This window comes from Delphinapterus leucas, chromosome 12 (genome assembly GCF_059928025.1).
Source record: "Delphinapterus leucas isolate spDelLeu-1000000601 "Yukka" chromosome 12, BTC_Dleu_Yukka2, whole genome shotgun sequence".
Lineage (NCBI taxonomy): Eukaryota > Metazoa > Chordata > Mammalia > Artiodactyla > Monodontidae > Delphinapterus > Delphinapterus leucas.
This window is the reverse complement of record NC_143140.1, coordinates 89,303,541-89,329,112: the sequence shown is the minus strand read 5'-3', so window position 1 is coordinate 89,329,112 and position 25,572 is coordinate 89,303,541. Positions and strand designations below refer to the sequence as shown.

The 25,572-nt window shown below is 39.3% G+C and overlaps 1 protein-coding gene across 10 annotated transcripts in view; it reads right to left on the bottom strand.

Annotated features, from left to right (window-relative positions):
• Positions 1 to 25,572, bottom strand: part of MAP3K4 (mitogen-activated protein kinase kinase kinase 4) — a 117,236-nt gene that overhangs the window by 35,439 nt on the left and 56,225 nt on the right. For all 10 annotated transcript variants that reach the window (XM_089922235.1, XM_089922232.1, XM_022562189.3 and 7 more), the window contains 5 exons: positions 13,579 to 13,821; positions 10,864 to 11,010; positions 5,107 to 5,264; positions 1,579 to 1,695; positions 10 to 109 (listed from right to left, as the gene is read on the bottom strand). In XM_089922235.1, coding sequence (XP_089778361.1) covers positions 10 to 109; positions 1,579 to 1,695; positions 5,107 to 5,264; positions 10,864 to 11,010; positions 13,579 to 13,821 — 765 coding nt within the window. The remainder of the gene's footprint in view (positions 1 to 9; positions 110 to 1,578; positions 1,696 to 5,106; positions 5,265 to 10,863; positions 11,011 to 13,578; positions 13,822 to 25,572) is intronic.

Here is a 25,572-nt window from a genome sequence, read left to right as displayed (position 1 = left end):
CTAACTCACCTTTCTCAGCATTTTAGCAAATCCAAGTGCTTTGGAGGCTCTTTCTCTAGCCTCGTGAAAGAGCTCCTTCAGTGCTCGACTGATCTCTATAACAGATCTCCTGCCAAGTTGATTGAAATCCAGTTAGAATACATTACGGTATGCCAAGAAATACACAACAATACAGATGAAGCAAATTCCAAATCACGTTAATAAAGACCGAAGATTTTAGAAGCTAGCAATTGTTGGGAATGGATTCATAATATTCAGAACCTTGCTCCCCACAGCTTTCTAGAAAGTACTTGTATTTTTTAAATAAGGAAGGCACACTTAATAACCTCCAAATAGGAGTATGCTCAATCTTCTAAAGGCTTCATTAGGATAATTCTTGGAGTTTGAAATAAGTCCTTGACTCCCAGCTCATAATCTAACTAAAAAGGAATATATATATATATAATAGTAGTGAACCAGCAAACGTTTAACAACCTGCTCCCCCCAAAATATTGTCTTGTGTGGTGTTTGCCGATTTTCATGGTGTGAATACTCCCATCACAGCTGTTTTCAATCCACCAACAGGACATCACTGAGCTATGACTTGGGAAGGGATGTGCACAAGGCCCGTGGCCTCTCTGCAGCCAGGACAAGTCAGCCCCACAAATCACTGCACGCGGACCCAGGTCTAGATCCATCCCTAGTAAACAATCAGGGCATTATCAGACCCATTCTCTACTTCACCATCTTAATTCTTGAATTCTCGTATTTTGAATCTTCCATGTTTGCGTTCAAAACTGCAAGACCTTCTACAAACTAATTCACCCCATTTCTCAGCTATTAGGTATTTTCCCAGGTGAGAGCCTATGTGGTCACTTCTTTCTCTAATCCTGGCATAAAGACATCCCAGTGTTCTGAAACCCAAAAATGTGTTTTTTATCAAATTTTGGAAAGTGAGAGAAAACATCTCTGGAGAAGTTAGTTCTGCCTGAGCACTTCCTAATGTTGACTCATAGGGTATTGCTGATAATTGGCCACTAAATAGCTATATGAGTATTACATAGGCCACAGAAACAGCACTTTAACATGGTTCATCCTCAATGCCATCTGCATAGAGTTGGAGGAAATGCAGTAGGTGTGCAAGCCATGGTTTCGGGTTCTCAAGCTTAGAGTTCAACAGAAGGGATAAGCTTAGTATAAAAACAATAAAAATGTACCAAATATCAATTAAATGTATTCATGGACTGCTACAGAGTCTTTAAAGGACAGAAACAATTATTTAATTAAAGACATTCCAGAACATGTGAACGAATTCTACCCTACTCATTTTTAGTCAACTTAAACAACATTTTCTCGAAGGACACTGTTTTTATTAGGCTAAATAAAAATCACCTTCAAAGACAATTTTACATAAAACCATAACTAAGGGATCATATAAAAAGACAATACAGTAGTAAGAAATAAATCCCTTTATGTCTACTACCCAAGTTCTTCAAGTCTAACATGATTTGGTTTCAACAAGGCTCATTTCAGGCTCATTACCAAGAATGAAACTACATGAGATAAAAAATGGGAGAGGAAGGAAAGTGCAACTTCAACCTTATTTCATCTGAAGCACTGCTGTCATCAGCACTGGTCCAGAACTCTGCGCAGCTCTCCTGCAAGCCGGATTCTAGAAAGCTTCCTGTAGATTTCAGCAGCATTCCTGCAATGTCACTAAGGGAACAAAACAACGAAAGTAAACCAGAGAAGAAAAACTGTCCTCACTCATTCTAATTCTTGAATGAGAAACTCAAAGATTCAGCTATTATTTTAATAGTTTAAAAATCAACGACAGTGAGAATTTTCTTTTAATATCAAATCACGATTAATGTGAAACAAGTAGAAATCTCTATTATGGCATGTATGTACCTTTGTTCTACAACCAGTTTTTCATTATAAACCTTACAATCTTAAATTACATTCACAGTAGCTATGTAATTATCACACAAATGTTATTTTCATCTTAAACAAATGTTCAAAATGGTGTAAAATGGCCTCAAATATATATCTACAACAAAGTATTTTTTAAAAGCTTAATGAACTAAACGATGGCGTAAGAAATAAAGTGAATTCCTTAAATGCAATTGTTTTTAAAAACTTCCCTCACAGTTCGCTTTCATAGTCAATAAACACGAACCACTCTAACCAGCTGACGCCTCTCGTCAAGTATACAATGTAAACACTAGGGTTAAAATGCAAGCCCAAGCGTACAAAATCAATCTAAATGAGTTTAGTAAAAACTCAACAGCAGCTTACTGGCTTCTATGAAGAAAAGGAGCTTATAACCTAGTAAAACAGAGCAGGTAAGTCTACCACCAACATCGGATGGGGCAGACGGTAACTGCTACGGGAGCTATCTGAGGAGCGAGATCAAACCCAGCTGAAGGTATGAGTTCAATGGGCCTTGCAGGCAATGCAGAACTGTAGCAACTACAACAGTGGGAAGAGTGGCTCTGACAGGAAGAGAATGGAGGAGGGGGAAGGAAAGTCCAGGAAGAACAATAAATATGATCAAAGGGCATGATGATGTGTTAAGCAAGAGGCATGTTTGTGAAAAGAAACTGTCAACCTGGAAAGAGCAAAGGAGGGGGAAATGAGACCAGGAAGGTAACCGGGCCGTGCTGTGGAAGGCCCTGGATGTCATGTAACTGTGTGATCGTCCTTTGGTAGGCAAAGAGGGTGGGCTTTAAAAATAACCGAGTGGGAGAATGTCCTGATTGGAAACATGCTTTTAAGAGCAGTAGTATACAAGGATATTCAGGATCAATTTATTCAACAAATATTCAGTATCTGTTATGGAGTAAGCAGTACTGAACAAACCAGATAAAATCCCTCCAGTGAGTGGAGAAAAATAAATAAATAAAATTTAAAAATATATATATACAGTATTTCAGATACTGATAAGTTCTATGGAGAGAAATAAAACAGGGAAGAAAGCTAAGGTGTACTTGCAGGTAGGAATTTCAACTTTTAATATGCAGAAGGTAACACGTGGCCAAAGACCTACAGGAAGTGGGGAAATGAGTCATGGAAATAACTGGTGAAGAGCAGTCCCAGTAGAGGGACCAGCAAGTGCAAAGAGCCTGAGGACAGAGAAGGCCCAGCCTATGAAAAACAGGAAGGAATCTCCTGTGGCTGCAGAGTAAGCACAGGAGAACCTAGGAGGTGAGGACAAAGATTTACTGAAAAGTCAGACTGTACCAGGCCTTATGGGCCATTGTTTAGGCATTCTCACTTTAATTTGAGTAAGGAGGAGAGCCACTGGCATATTTGGAGCAGAGGTAAAAATGGTCTGATGTACATTTTAACAAGATCACTGAGAATAAACCATAGAAGATGAAGGGCAGAAGCAGAGAGACTACTTAAGAGAGCTACTACAGCAACACAAGAAAGAACAGTCTGGGAAGAGGGGAAATAGGCAGTGGTGAGCAGAGGTCAGATTCTGGATGTATTCTGAAGGGACAGCCACATGGAATTAGAGGTGGTGTGTGAGACAAAGAAAGGAGTCAGGGTTGATGTCACGACTGACCGAACCTGGGAGAAACAGTGTATGAAGCAGAACGTTGCACTAGCACAACAAACGTCCAAAACTAGAACAGTGCAGGTGGACAGTCCCAAAGCAGAGGCAATGCGAAAGCTCTGGAGCTTCTCAGAACACGCAGATGAAGCTGAAGGCCAGAGACTGCACTGAAAGGAACCTGAAGGACAAGCAAAAGATAAAAACAAAAAGACTGACAGGGTACAAAGTGAGGGTACAAAGAAATTATATAACAAGAATTGGTAGAGAAATGAAACAGTGACCTTGTAAAAAAATCTCCTTAACAAAGCTTGACAGCCTGAGAACACAAGATGCAAACAGAAGAAATTACAGGCAAAGCAGAACAATGGAAAATTAAGAGGGGGAGAGATGCTGAAAACGGTAGTGACTGCATTTCTTCATAAGGCTGACTATGAGAACCAATCTGAATAGGAAAACAGGACAGACTGGGAACCTCGGCCTGAAGGACTGGATGAGTCCTGAGACAAGAGCAAGTTCACTGTTCACTCAAAATAAAGACAGAGGAAAACATAAAAAGAACTGGTGGTTAGGGCAGAAAAGCGAATACAACATCCTGAGATGCTGAGCATGGAACAAAGACCATCCGAGTGAGGACAATGAGTTTCTGAAGTGAGAAGAGAACTCTGTAAAAGGTGAAGTCCTAAAGAGTGCACATAAAGGGAGGGGAAGGAAACATGAGCTGGGTATAAAAGAACTCATAAAATGGAAATGAAGAAATAGAATGGCTGATGGGGCAAGTGAGAGAAGGCAGCACCAAAGAACTGCAGCAGAGTTTAGAGCCAAGGAAAGGCCTGGTCCTCAGTCAGTTGGCAGGGGAGTGGCCCCCAGCAAACACCACGCACCCCACATTCAACATTCAGGTGCCTGTACTCGAGAAGATACATTCATTTCCTAGAACAGACAGACCAGTGAGCACTCCCCCCTCCCTAACGCTTTTCCTTGGTTTACGTTTCAATTCTTTCACCATATGTACATACCCAGTTTATAAAGAGATTCTGTGATTAGTATTACATTCCCCAAACAGTATCAGTGAAAATACGTACTTGTTAGGCTTTGGAAGTGCCCACCAAGACTGATACAAAAGGTCTACAGGTCTACTCCGCTTGTCAGAGGCCTTAAATTCTCCTCCTTTTGTATAACCAAGAGGGTGTATTCTAAGGCAGGATTTCTCAACTTCAAAATTGACATTTTGGGTGGATAATTTTTGTTTGGGGGGGCTGTCCTGTGTCCTGCGCATTGTAGTATGTTTGGCAGCATCCCTGGCCTGTTTCCACTAGATGCCAGTAGTCCCTCCCAGTCAGTACAATCAGAACTGTTTCCAGACACTGCCACATGTCCCCAGGGGGCAAATCACCCCCGGCTGTGAACCACTGCTCTAAGGATAACAAAACTTGGGAGAGGGGCACACAAAAGATATGAATGATTATCATTTTAATGTAACTAAACATTCAAACATGTAGAATAGAACTGGTGAGCAAACCAGGAGTACAAGTGAGAAAGGAAGACAGGCGTATAAGGATTCCTACCAGAAAAGTTTTCCAGCCTGTGCTTCTCCTCCCCGGATGTAATGGATTATTTCTTTGGTGAAATTCCATTCTTCTTCTAACAGATTCTTTAAACTATGAGATGCCTGAGGTAACTGCTGTAGCATTTGGATCCAGCTTCTCATGTAATCAAAATATACCTTAAAATACAAAAATGTAAAAGGAGATATTTGAGAATAGAATTCAACAACCCGCAACTTTCATCTCTGTTAACATGAAAGCTATAAATCAGAAGGGCGAGTGCAAGAGGGACCACTGAGGCATGAAGCTCTGAGAGAAGCGAGATTCTGCGTCGCTGCTGACTGACGTCTAAATGGCATTTTTCTTTAATTGTACGACTCAGCTCCTCAGCAATTTGACACAGTATTCACAATTGCTGCAGTTACTAAGAAGATAACTACAATATTCGCACTGTACAGAAAAGTACGATCAAGTTAAAAAGATCAAAATAGCATACAGAAATTTTCATTATTAATATATTGTGAATAACATTCCTTTAAGGGGTTGGGACCTTTATTTCTTTAATTACTTATTTTAACTTTAGATGGTATCTTACGTGTTAAGAGGAGGAAATGAGCACACTTCTTCCCACTATACCTTCCCGACATCCAGATGTTCGTGATATAGTTTTTCAAGGTTTATGACATATAGATTATGATCTATAACCAAAATACCCAATCTTTCTAAGGTGGGGTTTATGCCCACCACAAGTCCTCTACAACAGCTTTCCCAGTCCTAAATTCTTATCTTGATTTCTCTGTTGCTTAGCAGGGTTTTACTATCAAGGAGATTTTCTCAAGACAGGTTAACAATTGTTATATTATGAAACATCACTGTTTGTGGATTCTTTTACTGAAAGGATAACTTGACTGGGTATAAAGTACTTAGGTTACACATCCTCTCCCTCAGAACCTTGAAGACATTACTCCACTGCCTTCTAACGCAGCGTGTCCTGTTAGCATACGGAAAACTGATGCCACTAATCACCGCTCTCCCGGCTCCCTGAAGGTGGCTTCCTTTCCCTGCTTAGGTGTTTACAGGACCCTTTCTCTAGTCTTGGATTTCAATTATTTCACCAGGTTACATCTTAGGGTTCACTGAAATGAATATTTTCTGAGACCCAACAATAACTTTCAGTAGGCAAAAATCTGGGGTCTTTGTTTTAAGAAAACTGCCAATTATCTTTGGATAATTCTGGGTCCTCCTCCATCCAGGCTGTGCAGCATGAATCTCCAGTCCTGGGTCCACTATGAATACAGCTGTGTGTGTGGAACCTGCAACTTATGGGTCTATGACCATCTCATCCAAAGGAAACAAGTCTTTTGTACAGCGGGCCCAGGACCTCCCTTTCCATTCCTGGAATGCTCCTTCACCTCCTTGGCTTCCCTGAAACCTGGCTGTCCTGAGAGCTGCACTTCTCCCTGACAGCCCTCTCAAGGGACAACTATCTTACAGTATATCTCAAGGGCTGCAAACAGTCGGCATCCTCGTGCACCCCACTGCTACTTTCAAACCATCACTTTTACACAGTCTTACTTAAAAACACAACAAAAGAAATACCCTACCCCTTTAAGACTGATGTCATCAGATAGACCATCGATGCCCCCTCTGCACACCATCATCTGCTGATTTTCAACTACCCGTCAGTTGTCAGACTCCAGCCTGTGACTCAGTCTTCTCTCCATCCCAGGCTCAGCCACCAGCTGTGTGACTTAACATCAGGTGCACGACGCCCTGACACCATTTCAGTTCCGTTCCCCCATGGCCTCCAGTTCCAACCACCTTTTCTCCTCTCTGACAAGGTTTTGCTTCTGATCCTGCCAATACCAGAACCGCTCAAAGCCCAATTCAAACACACTGATGTTAAAACCTCCTCTCCTCGCTCCAGTTTGTTTGCCCAACTCCCCCCTCTACACTGTTCTCTTCACTTTATCTGGAACTCCAGTCCACTGGTTCCTCTTCTTCCTCCAACTCACTCCTCTCTTCCCTGGGTCCCTGTCCTCCTTATTCAGCACTCCTGTCAGTACGCTCATGTCCCTGCCACCGTCCTACACCCTGCCATTCCTGGAATGCTCACACTGCCTTTTCCCACCTGCCTGTCAAGACGAGCCCAGCTCCCTTCCGCATCCGCACAGCCCAGAAGCTGAGGGCCACGAGTCACACAACAGGGGGGAGTCACTCTTCTACACAGTCACATTCACCAACCACACAGCACACATTTCTGGTAATACTTGTACCTCTGCTCAGCTCACTTTCCTTCTCTCTACAACCACAAGTTTGAAACTTCTCCATTTTCCTCAAACTGCCAAAATCCATCCTAACCCACTCTCAGCAGATGACCTCGTCTCTCTTCACAAAAAAACTTTAAGTCATTAGATATAAAAGCTCTCATCGTCATGAAACAAATAACAGAAACCTACATGCTGTTACCTACCATCCTTCCCTTTTTCACAGTAGAGGAGCTGTGCTTCCTGCTAAGCCCAGCACTTGTGTTTTGAGACCCGTTTCCTCGTGATACCCGAGGAACCTGACACCATCAGTCTTCTCCTTTCTCTTATATATATATATATATACGTATGAGATTTTCTTTCATCTCTTTCCCTTAACAAAATCAATGCCAAAGGCTTTCCAATGGTCTCGGGTATCTTCGATTTAAAAAACTCTCACTGGACCTACCATCTTCACTGTTCATCTTGCTGCACAAACTGGACAGCCAGCAATCACTCCCGATACCTCCCCCATATCCAATCCATCCCTGAATCCTGCCAACTTCACTTGCTTCGCTTCTTCCAAATCCTTATGCTTTTTCCTAAATTTATGCTATTCCACTGCAATCCAGGGACTAGCGTGTGCACCACTAGACTAGTCTCTGCCTGGTCTTCTCCCATTGACTCTGGATCCCCCCAGGCTGTTCCTCTAACTGCAGCCACAGTGGTCCCTTCCCAAGGCTTTCCCGGGAACCTTCATTCCAAAGCTGCTTCCCTTATCCTGCATCATCACAGAGACTCTGCATCTACTCCCTTCTCTGTCAGAGAAGTGTTCCTTTCAATCTCTCTCGCTCTTTTTTTTTAACTAAAAAGTAAAGTGGCTTTAAAATATTTTTACAAATAATATCCAGAATGAACAAATGTTAATATTTGGTCATAATGGCTTTAGATATTTTTTCGATGAGAAATAATACATCACAAAGTTAATTTCTCCTTGGGTTCTTTCTTCACTTCTCTCTTTCCTCCCTCCTCAGAGGTAACAATTACGCATTTAGTATGTCCCCTTCTGGTTTATATGTTTTTTTAAATAATCTGTTATTACACAAATTACAAGATACAGTATTGTTTTGTGTAAGCTTTCAAATTATTACTACATAAATTGGATTATAATACACACAGCAACTTTCAGATAAATTCCAACTGTCCCTTCCTGAGAGACTTGCCTCACCGCCACATGAACTCAGACCTTACTGTGAGAGTCCATAAAAGACCCGTGTCTCTCCTTTGATGTTTTTCACCATTGTAACGTTATGTCTGTACAATTATTTAACAGTCATTTTCCCCATCGTTCTTAAACTCCGAGAAGGCGTTTATGCTCCTTACTGAACCTTCAGGACCAGGCACGATGCCTGCCTGGTACACAGCAGACACCCAATAATATCTCTAGAATGGAAAACTGAGTCTTCTCTGCTCCTCTGTCCTTTATTCTTCTATAGGGACACTAACTGTGCAAGTCTGAGCTCTCCCTTGTGTGTCTCCTGCAACTCTCACATCTTGTTCATCATTTTCATATTTTCACTCCTTTTAAGTTCTTTTTATGTGATTTCCTTCAATCTGTCTATCACATGTTCCTACATCACATACTATGTTTATTGTTTTAGTTGTTTCTAAAGGCCAGGGCCAGGGAAATGTGCTAAGAAAGCTCACAGCTTCCATCTGGTTTTGCTGGCTCAAACCAGTACTCACCAGTTACTTCCTTGGACGTAACTGCATGCATGAGTTCCTCCGTTTTTCGAGTCAGAAGGATGATGCAGCACAGAGTAAAGACCCCTCAGTCACAGATACCCTGCATCATAGTTTGCTGATCACTGCTTCCCCTCGCCCTTCTAACCCATCTCTCACTCGGCGGTCTTCCCCGGCTTACAGGACAGGATACTGTCTGGCAGTATGTCCTCTATGGGGACATGCCCTACTGCCTCCTGACCATTCACACCCCAAGAGACCACAGCTCTCACTCGCCGTGGACGGGCCCTCCGCACCTAAAGGAGGGCAGGTGGAGCAGTAAACAAGGTGACCGCCTCTCCGAAGGCCACACGCTCCTTCCTTCCTGACAAAAACACTGACTTTGTTTGGGCTCCACCAGTTTGCAAACTATGCCCCTGCACTAATCCATCTAGCACACTTTGGGGCACAATTTTAAAACTATCGATAATTTCTAGTTCTTCATCTGTGAAATTATGGAGATGAACTAAGGCACATGATGCCTCACACAGAAGATTGGTAGCAGAGTCAAAACTAAATCCTAAGCATTTCTAGCTCTAACTAGCTGAGAATTTTGGTACTTCCCTTAACTGAGCCTTCTGACATCTCACAGGCACACCGAGGGCACTGGAGGTGGATGACCTGGAAGGCACAGCCTAATTCTCACCCTTCCTGCCTAATCTCACCCTTCCTGCCTCAGCGATCACGTGGTAAAAGGTGTGGCGTGCGCCTCTGTAAAGCCATCTAAGACAGTTTGGAAAGCAAAGCACATTTTGTCTTTTTAAACTTCTGGTTTAATCATCCACAGAGAGAAAAATTAATTTCCTTGCTGTTTTTTACCATAACTCTTCAATGATAAAGACTTTCCTGACATACGCAATATATACAGTATTTCAAAATGTAGCCACATTTTACACATTCTGGTCTTTTATGTATTCTCCCAAACGATCAGGAAATCATTTCAGACTCAAAATTATTTCTCGTAAGATGCCAGATATAAGTCCCTCCCCAGCCACACTCTTCTTTCTCTCCTTCTACTACAGAGGCTGAAAAGCTAAATCTTTGCATTCCCAGCCTCCATTACAGTGAAGGGGCCACACAAAGGTCTGGTCAGTAGGATGTAGGGGACATCTGTTGGGTGGGGCTTCCAGGAGAGCTTTCGCTGTTCTGGACTTAGCTGGCAAGGAGACTTTTCCCCTCTGCCTTTCTCTTTAGAAAGTGAGGGTGGTGTCTGGAGGTGCTGCAGCCATCCTGAGGCAGGACACAGTGAGATGTCAAGCAAGGGTGAAAGCATTCCAAAAACAATATGCCTACAAGCTTTGCTGTTTTCTGTATTATTTCATCAACCTGCCACATTAATCGTCTGTGCATATACCCTAATGACTCTAACATGGATTTACTATGTACTAACACTCTACCAAACCTTACAGAAGACAAAAGCACTTCATTCACAGCCCCTGGCTTGTGCAGCCTTCAGCCTAACTAGGGAAACCTGAGGACAGAGAGGTGGTGCATCGCTAAGTATTAAATAGTGTGGTTATGATTAGAACCCTGTAAGAGTTCAGAGAAGGTATAGATAGATGCACATGAAAGGTGAAAAGTGTCAGACAAAACTTGAAAGTAAATCTTCAGTGGGCAGATAAGGAGGAGAGAAGACATTGTGAGCAGGAAGGAATGACCAGGGCAGAAGTACAGAGGCTAGAAGAGCGCAGGGCAGCACGGCGCGTGTGAGAAGACACACAAGTCAGACATCTCTCCCCACTGTCCTGACCATCAGCATTTTGTGCAGATCCTCCTCGAAGGCGTCGATGTTGCAGTCGGTCTCCTCCAGGTGGTCCAGGACCTCGTGCAGCATGAACTGGTAGTACTGCTTCATCAGAAGGCCACCCTTCAGCACCTCCTTACACTCTCTCACCATCTGCAAGACAACAGGCACAAGTTCTACCATTTCACACACTCTGACCAGATTATTTGTCGGTTTTCACACATTTTCCACGTAAATCCTCAAAAAGCTCAGGAAAGAGAAACTTGCCTCTGAAAACCCTAAAATATTTTCCAGATTCTTTGTCAGTTCATTTCACATAAATATCTCAGTGATCTCAACTGAATAATTAAAATAAAACAAATCAGTGAAAACAAAAGTATTTAACAGTATAGCATGAATACACAAAGAAAAACATACAGGCAGAAAACTGATTTGCTAAAATACGTTGTTCTACAAATAAATTTTTATAGAAAATAAATTCTACAGAAAAAGATCTATTTTTCTACTAGTTTACATTACAAGACAAGGGATACAAGAGAAGAATTTCCTCATGAGACTGGTCATTTTTAACCAAAAACATTAAATAAAGATTCAAATATACTTACATACCACAGAGCCTGGTGGCCTTTGTAATAATTTAGCAAAGTTTACCTACCGTGATTTGTGGCTTTTACCATCAAAAAACTCAATCACAAAAACAAACAAACCTAAGATTAATCTGATAAAATTAAATGGAAGTCAAGGGGGGAAAAATGAAAGAAAACAAAAGGATGAGTGAAACCGCCATGTGTAGGCCCAGGAGGTACTGTGAGAAGGGAGGGAAGGTGCAATGAGAGGACCTTTACTGTCCTTCTATCAATAACACGCTGGTCACACGCCCTCGAATTCTAACCAGCAGGGACTGTGAGACAAGATCACAGTTGCACTAGTTTTAAGATACATTATCAAGACACGAAAGGAACCACGGTGCTGCTACAGGGAAAGTAAACTGGTATAAACTTCCTAGAATCTAAAAATGTATGACTCACTAGTTAATTTTTACGTTTTATACTCAAACAATAATCAGAGGTGCAGACTAAAACTTACATACAAATATATTTATCACAATATTATTCAAAACAACAATGGGGATTAAATGAGTTATGATGCACTTATATGGTAGAACACTAATGCAGCCACTTAAAATCTTATTTCTGAAAAAAATTTAAGGATGAAAACACATATTCTTTTCTTTTTTATTTTAAATTGTATGTGCAGAAAGTATGTACATACAGAAAAATAAATGGATAGAAATACACCAAAATGTTACAGTGCTTATCTCTGAATGGCAGAATAATCGGATAACTTTCATTTTTATCTATCATTTTCCGTACTTTTCAAATTTTCTAAAATAAACATGGACTGCTTTTACAACAAGATCCCCTTCAAAATGTTTTTAAAATAATTACCCACAGTAAGAGAGTAACGGCTAGAGTTAAATCCATTAAAAAGTGTTAACATAAATTTCTGTTAAAGATGTCACTTAGGCGCTTACAACTCAATCTGAATGCATCAAAGCCAAAATTTCTATTTTATTTTTACTCTAGTAATGCTATCTTAATCTAAGTATTGGTTTTTTACTTTGCAAAATGTTTTAACATAAATTACTGTTTAATCCTCACAACAGCCCCATTAGTAAAAGGTAAACTCCCCCTTGTTTCAGCAGCTTATGTTCCTGAAGTATGTATTTGTTTTGTGGGGAGGAGAGGTAAGCATTTTACCAAAACTTCCTAAATAAGCGCTACAACATGCAGGACAAGTGAAAAGTGTGGCCCAAGTGGACAGAAGGAAAGTAGCTAAGAACCAAGGTGGTGAGAAGGGAGTAGTGCGCCGGTGGACGCAGAGCTCGGGCTGTGCTCGATGAGAACTGAAGCGACGACGGTGAGGTGCAGGACTCCACCTCCAGTTCCATCAGTCGCCCGGCTCCACACCTAACTTAACCAACAGCGTCAAGTCCTCTTCCGTACCTCTCGCACCGCCCGTCCTTCAACTTGCACTCATCCCCTCTGCCCATCCTGTCATTCAGAGCCAAGGAGCTCCTGGCCCTTCAAGCTCCACGGGGACGGACAAGCACAGCCCACACAAAACATAGTAACTGTTTTTCATCAAAATTTGAAATGGTTATTTTATATAGTGAATGTCAATACGGTAATATCATAAGGCATAAATATAAACGCTCTTCAGCACACACTGTGGTAGATACAACTGCTTCTAGCCATTTCTCTGTTACCCTTGGAGTAGCAAACTCACTAGAAAATCCCGCCCCAAATTAATAATAATTAAGAAAGCAGAAGTTGTCATTGTGGCTTAAACCATACGGGTGCCTAAGCCAGCAAAATGGCCAAACACATCCCACCCCTGCATACTGCAGGCATTTACCTGCTTACGTAACAACAACAACAACAAGAATTTAAGAATTTAAACTATCTCTTATGAGTGAATTTTAAGTTTCCAGTCTCCAAAGACTGATGGTAATAGGATATGGAGGGTCGTATCAGCACCACACTTTCATAACCTTTTCGAATGAGGAAGTGGAAGATAGAGAGGTGGAATCATCATCTCATCTTTGAAGAATGCATGGAAAAAAGAACAATTAGGGGGAAAATCCTAAAAATAAAAATGCTGAGCCTGTAGAAAAATGTCATAAATGCTCAATATTTTTAAACAGTCTTTGAAACAAACCTGCTTAATACTCAAGAGAGATGGTTCTCCAGCAGGTCTCTGTTCCAACCTTAACTTGAGACATTCGTGTATGACATTCAGAAGGACTCGACAGAGGACCAGGAAGGCAGGTTCGAATGAGGGTAAATCCATGGACTTCAGCTCATCCCACGAGACAGCGCTGCACTTCTGCTCCGAGGAAGGCGGCGTCCTGGACAGCTGCACGTAATCAGAACCCCACATGGGATCCGGAAATTCAGAAAACTGTAACACAAATTCAACAGAGCTGAAAAGAGCATCCAGGAGAACTTGCTACAGTTGTAGTTATAAACTAGGATTCTCTATAGTTTGCTGACAAACCTATAAAAATCATAATTTTACAGGAAAAATAATCTTTAGAATAATTCACCATTTTCAACGAAGACCTAAAAAGCTCTAAAAGTATTAGAAAACCGTAACAAGAACTAAAAGGAAGTTGTAATATCTTTATCAAAAAAGTATAGTAGGAAAAGAACCAAGTTCACCTTTTTCATCATGCATTTTGTTTATCATACCTAAAATAATCGGAGCATTTAGTTTTAAGGCTATACACAGTATTATCCACAACTATCTCTAGACTGACAAAACCAGAGAATTATTAAATTTGAGAAAAGATTACAAAACCAGGTAGCCATTTGTGTAAACATAAAAACTAGTGGGTTTAGCCAAGTCTTTTGTCCACTTGTTCTCCTGACCTACACCAAAGGAGGCTGAAAGAGAAAAATTCATAAAATTAACCTGGCTGGTCCCACTCAAATATATGTTATTTGATGTTTTCTAGGAATCCTACTGTTGCTCACCCATTCATACAGTCGTCCCCGTCAAACTCCTACGCTTTTCCCCATAAAACAGAAGATTTGGAGATTTCTCAGTGTTCTTAAACCTCTGGCAACATCATCCTGACCAATCATTCAAAGGTCTTGCCTTCTCCTTCTATTGAGAAAACTGAAGCCATCCAAAATCTCAACTTTTCTTCAATTTAAAACATCACCAATTTAGTTATTGTGCCTCCAAATGTCACTCATATCTGTGCTCCCTGACATTTAGTGAACACTTAACTGGTCTCCCCGACTCACATTCTTTTATGTTCAACACATGTTTTGGCATTTAAATTAATACATACTTTAGTTTCCCATAACAGGCAAGAATTTCTAAAATAGCTGCATAATTTTAAAAATGATTACTTGTGATAAATGTGGTCAGGGTTAAGACATGTCTGTTTAAAAGCTTTAGGCAGTATAAATGCTTGTTTCTTCTGGTGTGGAGAATGACATCAGACAAAATATTTATTTAGAGCTCTACAAAATTCAGCAAGCTTTCTACGATAAAATTCTAAAGAATTCTTTCGGCATTCTCTGTAGTTCCAGCCTGTTGACCCATCTGCTTCAGGCTAACTGGGAAGGGACAATCCCTCCTTCTCAACAACTGCAAGACAACACCGCCTGGAGAAGCAGCAGCCTCGCAGGCCTACACAGCTGCTGAGGATACACATTCCTGCTGGTGTCACCTGGGGCGTCAAGCCCCATCCAGACAAAGAGGAACAGACATTAAAAAACTCCTGAGCGTGGAAGAGGGGACAGCAGTTTTAACCAGGGACACCAACGTGAAGAATCAGAAAAGCTGACAGTGACTGAATGTAGGACACAGGAGAGAACAACAAAAATACTCTCTAATGCAAGATCTCATTAAAGTCCTCTGGAAAAAAAAAAAAAAAAAGACCAAGATTTCTGAAATAAATTCCATAAAGGGAGTGAAAATAGAATGAATGCTGTCAAAGTCTGAATCAATAATTTAGAAATTAACTGCAGAAATGATCACTATAACCCAGAGCAAAAGAAAAAGGAATAGAAATTTTGAGTGAAAAGTAAGAGAAATGGAGGGCAGATCTAGGAGCTGTAACGTAAGAATAATAGGAGTTCCAGAAAGAACAAAAGGAAGAGGTGGAGGAGAGCTTTCTGCACAGTCAAGATACCACTAATATGTAAAGAAGAAGGGAAAAAAACTCTTTGAATAAGGAAGAACCCAAAGTACAATTCATTTACCTTCTCTAAAAAACTACCTGAGGAAGAACAGGAGAGTCTGGTCAAATGAAAATTGGATCAGAATAAAGATCTCAAGATAGAAAAAGAAAAACGCCCAAGGAAATGAGAAGCCATGAATCTCGAAGAACGTATACAGGCAGATATAACTCCATGATGATAACTTGGTTAAGGACTATAATTCAAGTTTTAGTAAGGAATACTGGAAACTGAAAAAAATAAAAAAGCATACTGTGAGGAAAAACCTGGATCTTAAATGCCCAATTATTTAAATAAAACACAGGGAGAGAGGAAAGGGGTAATAAGGTGCAAGAATGGCCTATTTATTCTTTCATTCCAGTGAGAAATATAGTATTAAATGTAGTATAAAATCCCTGAACAATCCAATCAAACTGAAAAGACTCAATAATGTAGGGACATTAATAAAAACTCAATGTAATTACAATCATAATCGCAATGGCATTTTGTGTGGGTTAATAAATTCATTAAATAAAGTTCAGGTGTAAGAAAGTAATGTACAAAAATAAAAACAGCCCAGAAACTTTTGAAAAGAAAGAATGTATGGGAAGAACTGCCCTACACAATGCCAAATCTTACTAATAAACCAACTGTATTTAAAACAGAAAAGTTCTGACACAGTAATAGACAGAGCAACAGAACAGAGAAACATATCCAATTACCTATGATAATTCAGAATATAAAAAAAAGGCAGTTCAAGAAGTTGAAAAATAACAGATAATCCAATGAGTATTTTAGGGAATTAAATAAAGAATAGCTACATCCTTCCCTTACCCTACACACTTATGCCTCACATTATTTTTTTTTAATTAATTAATTAATTTTTTTGGCTGCGTTGGGTCTTCGTTGCTGCGCGTGGGCTTTCTCTAGTTGCGGCGAGTGGGGGGCTACTCTTCGTTGCGGTGTGCAGGCTTCTCATTGCGGTGGCTTCTCTTGTTGCAAAGCATGGGCTCTAGGCATGTGGGCTTCAGTACTTATGGTACGTGGGCTCAGCAGTTGTAGCTTGCGGGCTCTAGAGCGCAGGCTCAGTTGTTGTGGCGCATGGGCTTAGTTACTCCGCGGCATGTGGGATCTTCCCGGACCAGGACTCGAACCCGCGTCTCCTGCATTGGCAGGCAGATTCTTAACCACTGTGCCACCAGGGAATCCCAACCTCACATTATTAAAATTAATCATTTTTTTAATTATATGGCTATTTTAGAAATTTTTGCCTGTTATGAGCAACTAAACTACAGTCATCCCTCAACGTCCATGGGGGATTAGTTTCAGGACCCCCTGCTGATACCAAAACCCCTTATATAAAATGGCACAGTATAGCCGGCCCTCATTATCTGTGGGGTCGCATCCACGGATTTCAATCTGATCTGTGGTTGACTGAATCCACAAATGAGGAGCCAGTGGATATGGAGGGTCAACTCTAAGTATTAAGGTAAATACAAAACTATATGTTGAACCTATACATTTTGAAAAAGAGATTCCAAATGTTTTAGAACCTAAACACAGAGCTATACCTTAGGTTAAACCATATAAAATTACCATTTTAGTCAATCAAAACTGATCAAGTAGTGGCAATTTGACAGGTCAACATGATAAAAAGATTTCTGCAAAGACAGTGATGACAGTAGGATTTCAATTTCCCTTAGTTCCCCCAAAAGGACAGAACAACTAAGACAACAAAATCAAAACTCCATGAGACACATTTACAATAAAACTAGGTGAAAGGTAACTTCATGAACCCCAAAATAGAAAGGGGGAGGGAAACAGTCCCTGGACCCATGGGATACCTCATACCCACACCCCACACCCAACCAGTATCCTAGATCCCTATGAGCATTTGTGCAGGGGAAGCAGAGGGGATTAACGGAGTGTCTGATGGGGCTAAAGGGACAAATTCCAAAATTGCCAATGAATACTCAATAGAAAGCTCACTGCTTCTATTTGAGGGCTTCCTGACATTGGGAATGACTGTGGCACCAGTTCCTGAGTGAAGTCAGTGGGTGGGCAATTAGGTCTGAAGGGGCTAAAGTGGTTTACACCCCCAAAACTCTTGAAACTCTCAGCCAAAATTTCCTTCTAGGACAAAGCTCCACACCCCGAAGAAACTGCTGGGGTGAAATCCAACTGACCAGTAAAGGACAACAGAGGTACAGGAAAGAGAAGGGCCAGAAAAAGGGGGAGAGGAACACAGCCAGGAGACCTCAAAAAATAAGAGATGTATTACTTATCAATTCAGAAGAGAGAGCTTAAAGCATAAACCTAAATGCTTTCTTAACTCTCTCTTTTCTTAAAGTTCATAAAAACAAATATCATGTTTAAAAATGAACAAGAAAAAAGGATTGTGTTAGAATCCAATACATGGTTATTTTAAGGAAATAACCGTAAGAGAGAATAAGCGAGAGAATTGAGAGAGAATAAGGAGCTGAATAACCCTACAGACAATGAACGCTTGCCAGAGAGACATGCCCACTAAGTAGGTGATACAGGGACCTGATTCTCAAAATATGCTAAAAGAAATTTTAAAAATCTCAGAAAATATAAAAGAACGACACAAATTTGAATTAGAAACACTCACAAACCAAGTGAAAGAACTCAGAAAATAATTCTTCAGAAATTGTACATCATTTCAAAAATAAAAAGCTAGATGGAACACAAGAGCAAATAAAAAGAGATAATGCCTTCACAGAAATACGAGGAAGAAAATTTTACTTAAAAAAAGGAAAAGATTTGAAATGAAGTGAAAGGGAAGATAGGCAAAGTAGATTCAGAATACATACAGTAGTGGTTCCCAGAGAAGAAAACCAAACCAATGAAACAGAAAAAATTAAAACATAAAGACATTCACTTGAATCAAAAAAAATAAAACCAAAACAAAACCCTGAAACTATACATTGAAAGGACATCATGTATTCAAAAATATCAATGTGGAAAAACCAGCACCAAGTAAAACTAGTGGAATTTAAAGAAAGACAATCTTTTAGGTATCCAGGTTATAAGTAAATTAATTAAATAAATAAACCAAGGTTCCTTTAAGTGGAAACAAAAAAATCATATTGTCATCAGACTTTGCAATCTCAATGCTTCATGGCAAAAGACAATGAATAACATATACTAAATTTATTCGGGGAAAAAAATATAAGCCAAATATATTACGGCCAGCCAAACAGACTTTCAGGTATACATGTTGCAACTGTTAGGAAAATCCAAGAACTCATGAAACATAGTTTTCATGAGCCCTTACCGAGGAATCTGCTAGGGAACTAGTGTCACCCCACCACAATGACTCAAGGGACTCTGATATGAGATCTAAAAAGGAGCCCTAAAACAAAAGACCAAAACTATGTATCTAAATCTAAATCTCTATCTATCCATCCACCCACCCATCCACCATCCACCCACCCACCCACACACTACTGTAGAACTAAGACTAGGTTAAGTGATAACTGTAAGGGAGAAAGTACTGTCAATAATGGTTACATGACCTAACAAGGTAGATATACCACAATTATCAAAATCTGGGGAGGAAGTGGAGGGCATATGAAATGTCGTAGCATTTCACTGGAAGTAAAAGAAAATTACTTCAAATGAGAACCTGGGTTAAAAAAAGAAAAGGATAATTATAATATACCTCACAGCTGGGAACCAACAAATAACAACCAAAAAATGGGGGGGGTGGGAGAGACACTAAGTGCATTACATAAAGACAATGAAACAATGATAACCTTAAGGGGTAAAAATAAGCCTGTCATATATTAAAAATAAATAAGGAAAGAAGATTGCATACACAAGCTTTATATTAAAAACATGTTAGAATAAAACAATATTTTTTAAAGCTTAACTATCCATATCAGAGAAACCAGGCTTCTTTAAAAATATATTATTCCAGGCTCTCCTGGTGGCACAGTGGTTGAGAGTCCGCCTGCTGGTGCAGGGGACACGGGTTCGTGCCCTGGTCCGGGAAGATCCCACATGCCGCGGAGTGGCTGGGCCCGTGAGCCGTGGCCGCTGAGCCTGCCCGTCCGGGGCCTGTGCTCCGCAACAGAAGAGGCCACAACCGTGAGAGGCCCGTGTACCGCAAAAAAAAATAATTAATTAAAAAATAAATAAATAAAATAAAATAAATATATATTATTCCACAGATTTTTCTCTTAAAACCAAGTATTTTACATAATTTTTGCAAAATTTAAATTTAAAAAGCAACATCTAAAAATAAAAAATTAAATTAAAAAAATCTATGAGTGGATAAACAAAATGCATGGTATTTCCATACAATGTAATATTATTCAGCCATAAAAAGGAATGAAGCACTAATACATATGATAATAAAGATGAACCTTGAATACATTATGCTAAATGAAAGAAGCCAGTCACAAAAGACCACATGTATGATTCCATTTATATGAAATGTCCAGAATGGGCAAATACAAAGAAACAGAAAGTAGATAAGCAGTTGCTTGGGGCTGAAGGTGATAGAGGGATTGTGGAGGTGACAGCTAAAGGGTACAGGGCTTATTTTAGGGGTTATGAAAATGTTCTAGAATTAGACACCAGCAATGGTTGCACAACTCTGAATATAGTGTAAACACTTCTGAACCGAACACTTTAAAAATCATGAATTTCATGGTATGTGAATTGTCTCATAAAGCTGTTATTTCAAACATACAACAACAAAAAAGAAGAGGATCTAACTGTATGTCTAATTAGTGGCATAAACATGAGAAGAATCATTCGAGTGTCTTTAAAACACTGTAATTTGGGCTTCCCTGGTGGCGCAGTGGTTGAGAGTCCGCCTGCCAACGCAGGGGACACGGGTTCGTGCCCCGGTCCGGGAAGATCCCACGTGCCGCAGAGCGGCTGGGCCCGTGAGCCATGGCCGCTGAGCCTGCGCGTCCGGAGACTGTGCTCCGCAACGGGAGAGGCCACGGCAGTGAGAGGCCCGTGTACCGCAAAAAACAAAAACAAAAACACTGTAATTTGATGTTATATCCCTAAAGGGTTGTACCACCTTAAGGATGGGGAAAAAAATCTTAAACTGTTTTCCAGTAACCACATTGTTGATGGTGTTATTCTGAGATTACTGTGAGTGTACTTTGGAATGTGTATGACACTCGAATGCTATCATTCCTGGTAATTTTCAGTGTAAAAGAAAAGTCAGAAGAGATTAAGTAAAAATCTGAAATCCTGAATTTGAATTGTTACTATCAGTATTCACTTATTATATATATTGTGTGTGTGTTCTTCTGACTACTGAAGAGAACTAAAACAAGGACCATTTCAGTTAGAATGAGCAATGCTGGTGCCCAGACTGTAGTCCTGAAATACTATTTCCCGATAAAAGGAATGAGGGTTCCTTGAAGATACACCAGATTCCCAACCTGGAGTAAATGTACAATACAAGCCTAAAACAGCTTGTTATATCAGATATCAAAGACTATTCACTAGGGTCGTGAAATAAGGACTTAAGCCAACTTGAATATGTTCCCATTGGCCAAAGATGGGACAATGTGAATATCAGTTACCATAATTACTTCAATGGATTACAATAATGAAGTCAGTGAATTGAAACATATAAAATATGTTTCAATTCATGAGTTCAAATATTAATTAAAAAAACATTAGTTGGTCACCAATAAATCAACTCATTACTTTGAAAAATGATAAATAAAAGGGAAAGAATCAAGTATATTTATCCTGCCATTTCTGTTCAGTTATTTCACTGGGTTACCAACTAATGGATGAGGACAGTTTCTCTTTAAAGCAATATCTAATTAATAAAGCTATTAGTAAAGAAGAAGAAATGAGAGAATTAGAATATCATCACTTTTCAATCTTTAATGAATTAAGAGATCTAGGCAATGATCATCAACCACTACTGTCTCAAATAGACAGTCAGACATTACATGTGTCCTAATGAAGTAGTGTTAACCAATTAACAAGTCAATCAAGATCCTGACTCTGATTAAGCCACTAGATCATACAGTTAATTCACAGGGAACACAGAGAAAAAAGAAACACTGTAAAAGATCACTTGGAGGTACAATCATCAAAATTCAGACTGGGGGAGACTCTACAGAATAAAGGACCCAACTTCTTCAATAAATATCAATATATGGCAAAAAAGGGAGGGGGACCTACATATTTAAAAAGACTTAAAAAATATAGTGAACAATTACCATGTGTAGACATTACTCGCAAACTGATTCAAGCTGTAAAATATTTTTTTAAAAAAACCATCACAGTTACGTACAATAGAAATATGAACATGAGCTTAAAAGCTGATGACATCAAGAAGTTTCTGCTATTTCTTTAGGTGTGATAATGGTATTGTGGTACATTTATAAAACATGCCCTCGTCTTTCAGAGAAATACATTGAAATATTTAAGGATAAAATATGATGATATCTGAGATTTTCTTCAAAGTGATAGAGGAAGGTGCCAAATAGTAGTAGGTACCGGCCATGAATTAATAACCATGATGCTGGAATACAGATCTGAGGAGGTTCATAGTATTATTGTTTGTTTGGCATATGTTTAATATTTTCCGTAACAAAATTGTTTTAACTATGTAAAAAGAATAAGCAAAATATATAGGAGAAATTTTTTATAATCTTGGAGTACACATAAAATAAGGTGACCATAAAACAGTATGACTACATAAAAAGTTTTAAAATTCTTTCCAGTGAAAAGCATCATTAAGTTAAAAGACAGTTTGGAAGAAAATACTTACAGCCATAATAGAAAAATGAATAATATACATAAAACGTAAATAGTTCCAACAGATCAATAATTTAAAAAAACAGAAAATGAACAAAACAAATGAAAGAAAATTCAAAGAAACGTCAGCGGGCAATAAACATGACAACCACCTCAATGTCACTAAAAATGAGGGAAGTTAAAGATAAAAATGAAATTATAGATTTCCCTGATTATGGCTCTGCAAAAATGAGGGAAAATGGGGTTTCTCCTACACTGTGGGGGAAAGCATACATTAGTACTACAACCTTTTTGGGGAGCAATCTGGCACTATCTAGGAAAGATTTAAATGTGCATACCCTATAACTTAACAATTCCATTTTAACTAACCATTCTTACAAGAAGAACAGACTGTGTTCATAAAGGGGTATGTACAAGAATATTTGTGGTTTTATTTTTTATAACCATATAAGTGTCCATTCAGAGTGAAATGGTTATAATCATGGGGGAAATGCAAATCAAAACCACAATGACATATCACCTCACACCTGTTAAGATGGTTATGATCAAAAAAAACAAGAAATAACAAGTGTTAAAGAGGATACAGAGAAAAAGGAACCCTTGTGCACTCTTGGTAGGAATGTAAACTGGTACTGCCACTATGGAAAATAGTATGGCAGTTCCTTAAAAAGTTAAAAAATAGAATTACCATATGATCTAGCAATCCCACTCTTGGTTATTTATCTGAAGGAAATGAAAACACTAACTCGAAAAGTTATGTGCACCCCCATGTTCACTGCAGCGCTATTTACAACAGCCAAGACACGGAAGCAACCTAAGTGTCCAATGAGGAATGAATGGATAAAGAAAATGTGGTACATAAACACCCACACACGAATATCATTCAGCCATAAAAAAGAAGGAAATCTTGCCATTTGTGACAACATGGATGGACCTGAAGGGCGTCATGCTAAGTGAAATAAGTCAGAAAGAGAAAGATAAATACTGTATGATCTCACTTATATATGAAATAAAAAATAAACAAAAAATGAACTCATAGATACAGAAAACAGATTGATGGTTGCCAGAGGCAGAAGGTAGAATAAAAAAAAGAGTGAAATAGTTAAATAAGTGATGTTAACACTCATGTAATGGAATAGCATGTAGTTCTCAAATGGAATTGAGGTAGAGTGACACACACCAACATAGACAGATGCAAAGCAGAGAACATATCGGGGGAGGGGGGTACCCACCAGTCATGGAATAAATATAGCATTATCACATGGGGGTTTTTGGGAAAAAAAATTACCTGCATTATATACCAAAGACATATATAAGAGCAAAAAGGTTTAGAAGATATAAACCAAATGATTACTCTGAGCAGAGGTGCAGGATAAACAGCAACTTTGTTTCCTTATATACTTCAAGAAATGAGTAAAACAAAAGAAAGCAAATTGTTTTATAAAATGAAGGATGAGATCAAAACAGTCTTTACGTTACCCTTCAAAAGTTAGTTTCTATACTTCTGTACTGGGAGTCATGTCACCTACAGGGCCTGCTGGGGCTGTAAATGAGTGCGCAAGGGCGGGTGACGGGAAGAGAGTAAGACACCACGGGCACTGTGCAAAGCTGGAGCGAGCACACCAGGTGCTACCACGTGGGGATGGGGTCCACTGTGAACAGGCCTCCCAGTATCTCAAGGAAAACAAAAATCAGGATTTTCATGTGAAATCTTCTACTTTTTTAAAATGCTAGCTACTAAGTCAAAAAATATTTAAAGCACTGTTTGGGACAAAATATAACTTGGGGAGGCAGTATACCGTAATGATGAAGAGCAGGCTTTACAGCGAGTTCTGGTTTCACATCCTGGCCCTGCCACTTACTGGATGTGCGACCTTGACCAAGCTACCTGACCAACCCCACTCCATATATGAGTATTCAAGACCAGCTACTAGTCTTGTTGTTGCTGTCGTCTTGGGATCCAGCTCCCCACGGCAAGCTGAAGAGTTCTGCTCTACCTTTCATCTTTTTATATCAAGTTTGATTCAGCTGGCTCACTGCAGTCAAAAATAATACAGTACAACTTCCTATTTTGCCTCACGTAAGTATGCTTCCTTTAAGAAAACAAAAAACCTATAGGCAAATGAGGAAGCATGTGCCTGTTATCTTGCCACTTATTCAATTAAAAAGTTCATGTATGTTGGTGGGAATGTAAACTGGTACAGCTACCATGGAAAACAGTATGGAGGTTTCTCAAAAAACTAAAAATAGAACCACCATATGACCCAGTGATATATATTGTATATATATACAATATATCTGAAACAAAAACAAAAACACTAATTTGAAAGATCCATGCACCCCAATGTTCGCAGCAGCACTATTTACAATTGCCAAGATATGGAAGCAACCTAAGCGTCCATCAACAGGTGAATGGATAAAAAAGATGTGGTGTATACATATATATACAATGGAATACTATCCAGCCATCAAAAAAGTGAAATTTTGCCATTTGCAGCAAAATGGATGGACTTGGAAGGTATTATGCTAAGTGAAATAAGTCAGACAGAGAAAGACAAATACTGTATGATATCACTTATATAAGAATCTAAAAAATACAACAAATAGTGAATATAACAAAAAAGCAGACTCACAGATAGAGAACAAACTATGTAGTGGCTACCGGTGGGGAGAATGGAGGGGGTAAGGACAACATGGAGGAAGGGGATTAAGAGATATAAACTACTATGTGTAAAATAAATAAGCTACAAGGGTATATTGTACAACACAGGGAATATAGTCAATATTTTATAATAACTATAAATGGAGTACAACCTTTAAAAATTGTGAGTCACTATACTGTACATGTGTAACAAATAATATTACACATCAGCTATACTTCAATAAAAAATAATTCCCTCTACATACTGTAACAAATAAATAAAAGTGAGTTAGGGCAGCTTTTTAAAAAAAGTTTATGTAACTTTACTAATGAAATCAGACAGGTGATGACTGAAGCAAATGAAAATTAACGATGACAACTGTATTAATGAACACTGACCTTGAAGAGGGGGTAGGGGAGTACTGTAGCCTACTTCAGGTGTTTCCAATGGGCTGACTCTCAACTGCACTGGTGCTGGTCTGGATTCATATAAAGCACGCTGGAGGTTAAAAATGTCAGTACTTATGTCCTACCTTGAGAGATTCTGACCTGCCCTATATCCAAGAA